Genomic DNA, 13,096 nt, shown 5'->3' with positions numbered 1-13,096 from the left:
TCCATATCACTGTTGAACTCTGACTGGCTGCTATCCACAACCTCTAATATCATGAGTACATTTGTGTTCTGTGGAGTTTTTAATTATTTCAGCCTACAGTCAATTATAATCTTCAATCCAGTCTGAACTAGGTATTGATTCAGCTTTTTGAAGACATAGAACCAGCTTATTTTGCTTGGAGTCTCTTCCACATATCAACTAGTCTGTTGCAGTAGGGGGGAGGGAGGAAGGGAGAGAAAAGCATTTCTTCTAACTTTATTGAGGGTGGTTAATTCTGTTCTCGTATCCTCTAATCTGTATTTACAATATAATTCAAATAGCCTGCTTACATTATCAATGCTCCTCAACAATTCATTTCCCACTCATTTTCTTCCTTTTTCTGAAGGCATTGACCCCTTGCTGAGGTACAGTTCCTGAGTCCTAGCCACTCTCCAGTAGCTTACTTAGCTGTCATTCTTCATATGCGAGTTAGACAGTGAACATCAGTATGCTTTTTTACTACGGGCCGCACCAGCCATTCATTCATGTGCACTTCTGGCAGGGATTGCTGGATAGTGATTAGGAGACCCCAGTTTAAAGAATCGTCGTTGATGTTCCTCTCAGAACCCTCTCCAAAACATCAAAGTGATGTTGAAGAATATTGGACATCTTGCTTTCAAAAAGAGAGTTATTGTTTTGGTGCTTATCCCAGTGAGAGATGTAAGTGATGGGGAATGGAAGATAATTTGTAATCAATGTCCGCATCAAATACTCAATGGTCAACAATAGCATAGTTCATGGAATATAAGGAGTCAAGCTCCTTCAACATGGTCCAAAGAATGTAACCAAACTCCAGCCCAGGAAGATCACCCCCTAGTGCACGAGTGTCCAACCTTTTGGAGCATGGGGCCAGATGCACATGCCACAATTATGGAGTGGGCACATATAATTAAAATACTTTGGGGTCAGTGTATTGTTTGCCTTTGACACTCATACATAAGAAATACACTTCATCACCTGGTCTGGTCTGCTCACCTGCCATTCTCTCCTACTGCCTGTTTGCGCTAAACTAGTCCACCACCACCCACTTGCCCTGCCTTGCTCCTGCTGCTCATTTTGCAGCTTTTTCGTCTGTCACTACTTGAGGGTATGCTGTGAAGTATACAAGCTTGGAAACTTCAGCCTCAACTCTTTAAACTTCCCTGGCCTGGAGGATTGGGAAAGACTGCTTCCAAACTGGTGCAAAAGGATTGTTCCTTCATTTGACTATATCTGCCAGTTGGGGAACAGTCTTTCCTAATCCTTCAGGCGAGGAAGGTTTAAAGAGCTGAGGCTGATAGCTAGCGTTGTGCAACTTAGATGACCCCAGATCATTGGACTAGTTTAAGAAGAGGACAGATTAGGACGTGGAGAACAGAAATTCATCAGATTGAAGATCTAACAAGTTTGACTGGTTTGATTGACTAAGAGTGGAGAGCAATGGCAGATGAAAAAAAAACTGCAGGTAAGAACCCAGCAAAGAACAGCAAGAAAACAAAGGAGAATCTGCTGGGTTCAGTTTCCAACGTCACCTTGAGAACCCTGAATTCCTCAACTCAGGCCAAGCAGAGTTTAAGAGAGGAAGAAGTACTAGCAACAACTTTCTATGAATGTCAGGGCACATTCTGAGTTTAAAAAAAATGAAAGAGTGCACATTGACAGTGATCCTGGGTGTGGAAAAGGCTTTTGACAAGGTTTGGCTCAATGGGCTACAATACACTATCTCCCTGCTTGACACCCCAGTAAGCTGAGTTGATGGATATCAAATTTTCCGGCAGAGCGCACAACTGGTGTCAAAGTGGGCTCAGCAATGTCTACTGGGTTTTGGCCATTGGCAGGAGTTCACCAGAGCTCAGTTAATAACAAAGGATTGAATCCTGCTCATATTGGACACAGATGCGGAGAAAGGAAGCGGTGAAAGGCGTTCCAGAGATCAGGGCCTTGGCAGCTGAAGGCACGGCCACCAATGGTGGAGCGATTAAAATCGGGGATGCTCAAGAGGCCAGAATTAGAGGAGCGCTGATATCTGGAAGGGTTGTAGGGCAGGAGGAGGTTACAGAGATAGGGAGGGGTGAAGCCATGGAGGGATTTGAAAACAAGGATGAGAATTTTTAAATCAAGGTGTTGCTTAACGGGGAGCCAATGTAGGTCAGCGAGCACAGAGATGATGGGTGAACGGGACTTGGTGCGAATTAGGACACGGGCAGTAGAGTTTTGGATGACCTCAAGTTTATGGAGGGTAGAATGTGGGAGGCCAGCCAGGAGTGCATTGGAATAGTAAAGTCTATAGGTAACAAAGGCATGGATGAGGGTTTCAGCAAATGAGCTGAGGCATGGCCGGAGTTGGGCGACGTTCGAGGTAGAAAAAGGCGGTCTTAGTGATGGCGTGGAAGGCTTGGATCCCATTAATTTGGACTCAATTTAAACCCAGATGCCAAAAGTAAAAACAATATTCAATTTTCATTTGAATTTCCAGTACCATTGTAATATATTATTCCGACAATATAAAGAACTTTCATTTTAGAAACAAATAAAATACTGTTATGAGGGTTAAAATGTTCTATTCCTTGGCAATCTATAGTTGATTGAAAAATACAGAAACCTACAGTAACGTACCCATTCAACCAGCTGTCCCAGCTCTTTACTAATGGCCTTCTGGTAATTTTCAATTACTATCAGCTGGTAGTAGAGAGACCGTTTCCTTTTTTCTATTGTAGTAGCAGGCTTCTGATCCATAAGCATCATTCCCTAGCAAAAAAAAGTTTTACATGACATTACATGTACTTTTAAAACTGTGCAGGCTGATCCAAACATACAACTACAACAATCATTTATATAGTGCCTTTAACATAGTAAAAGTTGAAGGTGGTGGGTTCAAGTCCCACTCCAGAGACTTGAACACAAAAATCTAAGTTGATACTCCAGTGCAGAATTGAGGGAGTGCTGCACTGTCGGAGGTGCCGTCTTTCGGATGAGACATTAAACCGAGGCTCCGGCTGCTCTCTCAGGTGGACGTAAAAGATCCCATGGTGCTATTTCTAAGAAGAGCACGGGAGTTATCCCCTCTGTCCTGGCCAATAATTATCCCTTAATCAACATCACTAAAACAGATCATCAGTCATAATCACATTGCTGTTTGTGGGAGCATGCTGTGTGCAAATTGGCTGCCGCATTTCCTACATTACAACAGTGACTACACTTCAAAAAGTACTTCATTGGCTGTAACGTGCTTTGGGACATCCAGTGGCCATGAAAGGCGCTATATAAATGCAAGTTTTTCTCCAAGGCACTTTTCAGGAGTGATTACCAAACAAAATTTGACAGCGAGTCACATAAGGCGACATTAGGCCAGGGGACCAAAAGCTTGGTCAAAGAGGTAGATTTTAAGGAGCGTCTTAAAAGAAAGACGGAGAGGTTTAGGGAGGGAATTACAGAGCTTAAGGTCTAGGCAGCTGAAGGCACTGTCGCCAATGGTGGAGCAAAGGGGTCAGCCAGGCCAGGGTATAACTGCATAACAAAGACAAAATGGGGTAACCATTTAAAAAAATTATGTGTTTAGATAAAACACACGATAAACACGGTGTTCTTTGGCAATTATTAGCTACAAACACTGAGGAAATGTTAGGAGTTAGAGATATTGCAAAATCCAGTTGCTGCTTGAGCAGGAAATAACACCAAAGAACTGAAAGAAATTTGAGAAATACCACTTGTAATAGAATGCACTATGGTCAATCAGTACACTGAATAAGATTCTGCCTATCTCTGTTGTTTCAATGGTGGTGAGGCTGTGGTTAGAGTGGCACACCCTCAGGTTCTGCCCCCAAATCCAATCTTGTTGGGAAGTGATCTAGGCTACCAGAAAGGCCCTGTCCAACACTGATGATCTCTTAGATCCATTCCCCAGTCTAGTCGGCTTGTCGATCTGCCGAAGATGTACAGACTAACACAACTATCATTGCTAGAATTAAGATGCATCCCCCCCACTTTGGCAAAACCACACACCTCCCACCACAAATAAACGGATTAAGCAACTGTGGGGCATATGCCAGAGAGAATGCATGGTATATGGATCCTGCCTAGAACTGGGAAATATCAAGCAGTCTGGACCCCCTTTCCAGAGATTTATACAACAAGCTGAACTGAAAAACAAAAAAAGGGACAATCACACTGCTGGGAGTGTACTATAGACCTCCGAGCAGTCAGAGGGAGATAGAAGAGCAAATATGTAGGCAAATTTCTGAGGCGTGCAAAAATAGGGCAGTAATAGTAGAGGATTTCAACTTCCCTAATATTAACTGGGATAAAATTAGCATGAAAGGCATAGAGGGAGCAGAATTCTTAAAATGCATTCAGGAGAACTTTTTTAGTCAGTACATAGCAAGCCCAACAAGAGAGGGGGCAGTTCTGGACCTAGTTTTAGGGAATGAAGCTGGGCAGGTGGAAAGGGTATCAGTGGGAGAGGATATTGGTGGTAGTGATCATAATTAAGTTAGATTTAGGGTAGCTATGGAAAAGGACAAGGATAGACCAGGAATAAAAGTTCTCAATTGGGGAAAAGCTAATTTTACTAAGCTGAGAGGTGATTTAGCCAAAGTGGACTGGAGACAGAAACTTGAAGGTAAATCAGTGTCAGGGCAGTGGGAGGCATTCAAGGAGGAGATAGTGAGGGTTTAGAGCAAGTATGTTCCCTTAAAGAAAAAGGGTGGGATTAACAAATCTAGAGCTCCCTGGATGTCAAGGGGCATACAGGGTAGGATAAAGAAAAAAAGGGAAGCTTATGACAGATACCAAGGACTCAATACTGCAGAAAGCCAAGAGGAGTATAGAAAGTGCAGGGGTGAAATTAAAAAGGAAATTAGGAAAGCAAAGAGAGGGCATGAAAAAATATTGGCAAGTAAAATCAAGGAAAAACCCAAAGATGTTTTATAAATACATTAAGAGCAAGAGGACAACTAAAGTAAGAGTAGGGCCTATTAGGGACCATAAAGGTAACCTGTGTGTGGAGGCGGAAGACATGGGTATGGTTCTTAATGAATACTTTGCGTCTGTTATCACAAAAGAGAGGGTCAATGCAGACATTGCAATCAGGGGGGAGAAAGAGTGCGAAATATTAGATGAAATAAACATAGTGAAAGAGGAAGTATTAAGGGGTTTAGCATCTTTGAAAATGGATAAATCCCCAGGCCCAGATGAAATGTATCCCAGACTGTTAAGAGAAGTAAGAGAGGAAATAGCAGAGGCTCTGACCATCATTTTCCAACCTTCTCTGGCTACAGGTGTGGTGCCGGAGGACTGGAGGACTACTAACGTGGTACCGTTGTTTAAAAAGGGAGACAGGGATAGACTAAGTAATTACAGGCCAGTCAGCCTAACCTGGGAAAATTATTGGAAAAAATTCTGAGGGACAGGATAAATCTTCATTTAGAAAGACATGGATTAATCAGTGAGTCAGCATGGATTTGTTAAGGGAAGGTTGTGTCTGACTAACTTGATTGAATTTTTTGAGGTAACAAGAAGGGTCGATGAGTGTAGTACATTTGATGTAATCTATATGGATTTTAGCATGGCTTTTGATAAGGTCTGCATGGCAGACTGGTCACGAAAGTAAAAGCCCATGGGATCCAAGGCAAAGTGGCAAGTTGGATCCAGAATTGGTTCAGAGGCAGGAAACAAAAGGGTAATGGTCGAAGGGTGTTTTTGTGACTGGAAGGCGGTTTCCAGTGGGGTTCCGCAGGACACAGTACTGGGTCCTTTGCTTTTTGTGGCATATATCAATGATTTGGACTTGAATGTAGGAAGTATGATTAAGAAGTTTGCAGATGATAAACTGGCCGTATGGCTGATAATGAAGAAAGCTGCAGACTGCAGGAAGATGTCAATGGACTGGTCAGGTGGGCAGAACAGTGGCAAATGGAATTCAATCTGGAGAAGTGTGAGGTAATGCATTTGGGGAGGGCTAACGAGGCAAGGGAATATGTTATAAATGGTAGGACATTGAGAAGTGCAGAATATCAGAGGGACCTTGGAGTGCATGTCCACAGATCCCTGAAGGTAGGAGGACAGGTAGATAAGGTGGCAAACAGGATACGTGCCTTTATTAGCCGAGGCATAGAATATAAGAGCAGGGAGGTTATGCTTGAACTGTATAAAACACTAGTTAGGCCGCAGCTAGAATACTACGTGCAGTTCTGGTCACATTACAGGAAGGATGTGCTTGCACTAGAGGGGTGCAGAGGAGGTTTACAAGGATGTTGCCTGGGCTGGGGAATTTTAGCTATGAGGAAAGATTGGATAGTCTGGGGTTGTTTTCTTTGGAACAGAGGAGGCTGAGGGGAGACCTAATTGAAATGTATAAAATTATGAGGGGCCTAGATAGAATGAATAGGAAGGACCTATTCCCCTTAACAGAGGACAATAACCAGGGGGCATAATTTAAAGTAATTGGTCAGAGGTTTAGAGGAGAATTTTTTTCACCCAGAGGGTGGTGGAAGTCTGCCTGAAAGGGTGGTGGAGGCAGAGACCCTCATCACATTTAAAAAGTACTTGGATATGCACTTGAAGTGCCGTAACCTACAAGGCTACAGACCAAGTGCTGGAAAGTGGGATTAGGGTGGATAGCTCTTTGACGGCTGGCACAGACAAGATGGGCCAAATGGCCTCCTTCTGTGCTGTAAATTTCTATGATTCTATGAAATACCCTCTCTCAAACCCAACACATCTCTTCAGCAGGAGAAATGGGTCAATGCCAGTAAGAACACATACTTTTACAAATCTCCAGCGGTACAGAAAAGGTGAGCCAATTGAAAAAATCCCTCTGGATAAATAGCTTCTGTACACCCATCTGGCTGTGCTGCCCCATCCGTGTCCTTTTTGGACCGGATGCATGTTAAGTTACTGCAAGAATATGCCACACTGCAGATATACCAGTGTACAATATGATTTTAAATTTTTAATTCAAAGAGGTTTATATATAGACCATTAAACACTTGCCAGTGTTCCAGTTTCAACTCAGCCTCTGTCTGCAATGTTTAGTTTCTTGAAATAAAGTGCAAGGGAAATGTAAAAAAAGAGCCGTTTTTATTTATAAATTGATACAACTCAAAATAGAGTGCTTTTAAAAAAAATGAACAGCTGTCACCCCGATCAAGCAACACTTACCAAGTCTGCTGTTCTGGTTTCTCTCGCCACCCCTCACCAATATCTACAGGCCAGAGCCCAAAACCAGACAGGGGCAGCAAACTAAGGATGGGATGGAGGCTTTCGAAGAATGGTTGCCATAAAACACAACGGAAACCCATGAATTTTAAATCTATCACAAGACACAGTCAGAAGGCTGGATGGAAAGTTTACGGTGCCTTGATAATGGCAGCGGCACCACAGACGTAGCAAATTCACAGACGTACACTACAATATATTAAAATAAAACACAACACACACACTTGGATTTTCGCAATTTCCTACAGGCCCACCCCCAGCCCGCCTAGTGCAAAGCCAGTCATGGGGCGTCCAACAGCAAAGCGAAGGGATGCTGTGGGGGGGGGGGGGGGAGGGGTAATCGAGTTTCGAATGGCACTTGTGGGGTTTTTTTTACGGGGCATTTGAAGCGTCCAGTGAGTGTCTGCTCTTTCGCGGTCGCCACCATTAACCATGTGCTCGACCTTCACCGCGCCTCTCGTTTTACCTCCATCACTGCGGCCAAGTGCCCACCGCGACCTGCGACCTCCAGCACCGGCCAATCCGCGCGCGCCCTGGAGAATGATTGACAGGGGCCGTCACCCCTTGGGTCCAGTCACCTGCAGGACTCGGAGCTTTAAAACCAGTGTGCAGCAGGACACAGGGCAACAAGGCAGGTTGTTGCAATAATTGCTGCTGCCAGAGAGCCACTAATTCCTATAAATTAATTCGATTCAACTTTCCAATTCCTCTCTATGTGTCTCCAATCCACATACCAAACCACCTGTCTCCAATCAATTTACTAAAGCAATAGCAAAATACTGCGGATGCTGGAAATCCGAAATAACAACAGAAAATGCTGGAAAAACTCAGCAGGCCAGGCAACATCCCTGGAGAGAGAAATGCAGGCCAGGCAACATCTGTGGAGAGAGAAATAGAGTCAACGTTTCGGGTCGAAACTCTTCTACAGAGCGTTTCAGGTCGAAACCCTTCTACAGAACTCTGTAGAAGGGTTTCAACCCGAAACGTTGACTCTATTTCTCTCCACGGATGTTGCCTGGCCTGCTGAGTTTTTCCAGCATTTTCTGTTGTTATTTCTTATTTACTAAAGCATATGTCTCCAATCTATTTACCACACCCTGAAGAGTGATTGCAGCGATTTTTTTCTCTCTCGCTTGTGCAGTATCTGAGGTTTATTATTTAGGCCTCAAGATGTGCAAACCCTGAAAGCAACAAGCAAAGTTTTTTGGGTCAGAACAAATTGTTTTTTAAGGCCCATTTCTATTTCCAGAAAATGATAAGAAATTTTTATTAAGAAACGTCTACCAAGGACAAAAGGTAATTTGTAAATTTGGGCTTGTCCTTTAATGAAGTAATGGCAGGATGTAAGGGGGTAACTGTCAGTGACTGAATGGTAGGGCAGGGTTTTACAGTCAAAGAGCAGGTGGAGGAGAGGTGTAATGCTGCACTGTAGACTATGAGCTTAGTGCTGGGTTTGAGGTCCTGGTCTTCAAACACTCTCTTCCTCAGGCGACCGAAGGCTGCACTGGCACACTGAAGGCGGTGTTGGACTTTGTCGTCGATGTCTGCCCTTGTTGACAGTGGGTTCTTTACAGCATTGCGGTAATTACAGAGGAGTTTCCCTGCTGTCTGCCACAGGGAAAGTCATTGCAAGAATCCTCCTCAATCGCCTTCTCCCAGTGGCCGAAGAGCTCCTCTCAGAGTTGCAATGCAGATTCCGCCCACTAAGGGGCACAATGGACATGATCTTCACCGCATGTCAATTACAAGAGAAATGCAGGGAACAGCGCCAACCACTGTACATGGCCTTCTTTGATCTCACAAAGGCCTTCGACACTGTCAACCATGAGGGATTATGGAGTGTCCTCCTCAAATTCGGCTGCCCTCAAAAGTTTGTCACTATCCTCCGCCTGCTTCACGATGACATGCAAGCTGTGATCCTGACTAACGGTTCCACCACAGACCCAATTCATGTACGAACCGGGGTCAAGTAAGCCTGTGTCATCGCACCAATGCTCTTCTCGATCTTCCTTGCTGCAATGCTCTATCTGACCCTCAGTAAGCTCCCCACTGGAGTGGAGCTAATTTACAGAACAAACGGGAAACTGTTCAACCTCCGTCGCCTCCAGTCCAGATCCAAGGTCGTCCCATCCTCTGTCGTCGAATTACAGTATGCAGACGACGCTTGCGTCTGCGCTCACTCGGAGGTCGAACTCCAAACCATCGTCAACACCTTCACCGAAGCGTACGAGAGCATAGGCCTTACACTAAACATCCGTAAGACAAAGATCCTCTACCAACCTGCCCCCGCCACACAGTACTGCCCCCCGATTATCAAAATCCACGACAAGGCCTTGGACAACATGGACCACTTTCCATACCTAATTGTGGTGTATGTGCCTTTAAGAGCAATGGTGGTGTATGTGCCTTTAAGAGCCCCAGGTGTGCGTAATGCCAGTAATTGCCACTTGGGCTATATAAGCCTGTGTATTGTGTATATCCTTTAGAACCCCCCCCCCCCCCAGACTTACTTAGTAAATACCTATGAACCAACTCCTGTCTTCAGTGTCTTTATCTACACACGGACACTACAGTGGCGACGAAGTGGAAACGGACTTACCTGCAATTCGGCAGCACTCAAGGACATCGATTCCTCCAGCGTCCAGAAGACTCAAGGAAGTAATAGAAACTGTGGTTTCACCAGCTGGCCAAGCTGGTGGCAGGTACTGCGCTAATCCTTCCTGGGCGTCAGGCTGGGGCTCCAGCGGCGGGCTCTACAGCTGAGACAAGCAGCGAAATCGGAGGCAAGCAATAACAGACTGGGAGGGTGCACTCGGGAGACGGCCGGCGCGGCAAGCAGGTCAGCATTTAGACCTCCGTCGGGAACGAGTCTCCAACAGTGAATAAACGGAAACCACAGTAAAACAGCATTGTTATCGGTAGCAGTGGCGGGGAAGCGCGGGAAGCGCCATATCGTTGCTACAGAGAAAAAAAAAGCGCGGGAAGCGCCATATCTTTTTTTTGAAATGCCTAAGTCTGGCAATATTGATGCTTTTGATAACGAAACAGAGCCTAACTTTGGCAATATTGATGTTTTTGATAACAAGATAGAGGATTGGACCACATATGTAGAAAGAGTGGAGGTGTTTTGCACCGCAAATGGAATAGAAGATGAAAAAAAAGCTTCAGTTCTTCTGGATCTAATGGGCGCAGAAACATACAAGCTGTTACGCAACTTAATCACTCCAGCCGAACCGATGGACAAGAATTTTGAAGAGATTGTTGATACCCTACACTGCCAATTCGAGGCAGGACTGGCAGATTCTCTGCAAGACAAATTCATCTGCGATCCCCTAAGTGTAGAAACACAAAAGAAGGTATCTTCTAGAAAAGATTTAACACTGGACAAGGCTTTCAGTACAATAGGAGTGGCAAAGATAAAGCAAAGGCCACAGGACTTCGGCACCCATGAAATGACACGGGGTTTCAAGAAATGTTATCGATGCGGCAGATCCAACCATGACCAGAGGGATTGCTGGTTCAAAGAAAAAGCATGCAAGCGATGCGGAAAGATAGGACACATTCCACGTGTATGCCGATCTGAAAATAAAAAATCCACTAACGGGAAAAGAATCAATAAGGAAAAGCACAGAAAGGTACAAATGATGACGGACAGTAGCTCCAAAGACCAGAAGAGCGATAGCGACTCTGGGAACAAGAGACTAAGCTCTCTCAAATTACACAATGTAATTGCCAATGAAGATTACCAAACCATTTGGGTTACCCTCACAATAGCAGGGTCCCCAGTTAAAATGGAGCTAGATACAGGATCAGCTCTAACCGTGATAAATCGACGAGATTACGAGAGGCTATTTTCGCATATACCTCTAAAAGACACATCCATTATCTTAAAAACATATACGGGGCAGAAAGTCTACCCCAAAGGAAAAGTAAGGGTGCCTGTGGTATACAACGGCAAAGAAATACAAAAGTTGTATTTATACATTCTACAAGATGGTGGTCCACCGTTGTTGGGACGTGAATGGATAAGGAAGATACGTTTAGACTGGCACTCCATTCAGGCACTGACGGTGACCAGTAAGGAAAAAAACAATGATGACATCATACCTGAACGATTAAAAGACATCTTGGCCAACGCCAAAGAAGTGTTTCAAGAGAAACTAGGAACCTTGAAAGGCATCACCGCCTCAATAAAAGTGGAAGATACAGCAATTCCAAAATTTTTTAAGGCAAGACCGGTGCCATACGCAATACGTCCGGCAGTCGAGGCAGAGCTGGAGAATTTGGAAAAGGCAGGCGTATTATCCAAAGTAGATTGGAGCGAATGGGCAACACCCATCGTTCCAGTCATGAAAAAAGCATTGAAAAATAACTCTGAGGAACAGAGAAAAATTCGCATCTGTGGGGACTTTAAGGTGACTGTAAACCCGGTCCTTCACACGGTACAGTATCCTCTTCCGAGGATAGAAGATATTTTCGCCTCACTATCCGGAGGGAAACGTTTCACAAAAATTGACTTGGCACAGGCATATCTACAGATGGAGGTTGAGGAGACCTCTAAAAAGTATCTCACAATAAACACACACAAAGGCCTGTACCAGTACAATCGACTGGTTTTTGGAATAGCATCAGCTCCAGCTATCTGGCAAAGAGCTATGGAGCAAGTCCTGCAAGGATTCCAGGGACTCAATGCTACCTAGACGACATCCTTATAACAGGAGAAAACGACAACGAGCACCTTGCCAATTTGGAGCAGGTGCTCACTAGGCTGAAAGAACGGGGCCTACGAGCAAATCGCCCCAAGTGCGAATTTTTCCAAAATCAGATATCATATTGTGGCCACATAATTAATAAGGAAGGGTTGCATAAGTCACCTGAAAAAATTGAAGCAGTTATAAAAGCCCCAGCACCTGAAAATGTTTCACAATTAAGGTCATTCCTGGGATTAATAAATTACTACAGGTAGACTATCCTTTATCCGAAAACCTCGGGACCAGCCGAGTTTCGGATAAAGGAGAATTTCGGATTTCGGAAGGTGGGTCGGCGGGGGTCCGCGGGGGGGGTCGGCGGGGGGTCGTGCGCACGACTTACGCTGACGCTCAGCGTAAGTCAGTCGGGGTCGGCGGGGGTCGGGGCCGGCGGGGTCCGCGGGGGGGTCGGCGGTTGTTGGGGCTGGCGGGGTCGGCGGTTGTCGGGGCCGGCGGGGTCCGCGGGGGGGTCGGCGGTTGTTGGGGCTGGCGGGGTCGGCGGTTGTCGGGGCCGGCGGGGTCCGCGGGGGGGTCGGCGGTTGTCGGGGCCGGCGGCGGTTGTCGGGGCCGGCGGGGGGGTCGGCGGTTGTCGGGGCCGGCGGGGTCCGCGGGGGGGTCGGCGGTTGTCGGGGCTGGCGGGGTCGGCGGTTGTCGGGGCCGGCGGGGTCCGCGGGGGGGTCGGCGGTTGTCGGGGCTGGCGGGGTCGGCGGTTGTCGGGGCCGGCGGGGTCCGCGGGGGGGTCGGCGGTTGTCGGGGCTGGCGGGGTCGGCGGTTGTCGGGGCCGGCGGGGTCCGCGGGGGGGTCGGCGGGGGGTCGTGTGCACGACTTACCCTTTATCCGAACTTCCGAAACCGGAACCCTCTAAAAACCGAAGGTTTTTTCGTTCGTACGCACGACTTACGCTGAACGAAAAAACCTTCGGTTTTTAGAGGGTTTCGGTTTTCGGAAGTCCGGATAAAGGGTAGTCTACCTGTATCATAAATTTTTACCGAACTTATCAACTATTCTACACCCTCTTAATGATCTTCTACAGACAGGAGTGATTTGGAAATGGAACGAAGACTGTAAACGTGCCTTCCATAAATGTAAAGACTTAATCACATCCGAGAAAGTTT

The 13,096-nt window shown here is 45.9% G+C and overlaps 1 protein-coding gene across 5 annotated transcripts in view; it reads right to left on the bottom strand.

Moving 5' to 3' along the window:
* Nucleotides 1-13,096, bottom strand: part of LOC147125238 (uncharacterized) — a 47,913-nt gene that overhangs the window by 19,197 nt on the left and 15,620 nt on the right. For 2 of the 5 annotated variants that reach the window (XM_085999700.1, XM_085999726.1), the window contains exons 1-2: nucleotides 7,700-7,817; nucleotides 2,635-2,766 (exon numbers count right to left, since the gene is read on the bottom strand). In XM_085999700.1, coding sequence (XP_085855826.1) covers nucleotides 2,635-2,766; nucleotides 7,700-7,705 — 138 coding nt within the window. In that variant the 5' untranslated portion in view covers nucleotides 7,706-7,817. The other 3 variants (XM_085999736.1, XM_085999717.1, XM_085999707.1) reach the window with 3 other exon arrangements.

The sequence above is a fragment of the Somniosus microcephalus genome, chromosome 1 (assembly GCF_052327205.1).
Source record: "Somniosus microcephalus isolate GS21.2 chromosome 1, FLI_Smic_1.0, whole genome shotgun sequence".
Lineage (NCBI taxonomy): Eukaryota > Metazoa > Chordata > Chondrichthyes > Squaliformes > Somniosidae > Somniosus > Somniosus microcephalus.
The sequence above is the reverse complement of the archived record's forward strand: the minus strand, read 5'-3'. Positions and strand labels throughout refer to the sequence as shown.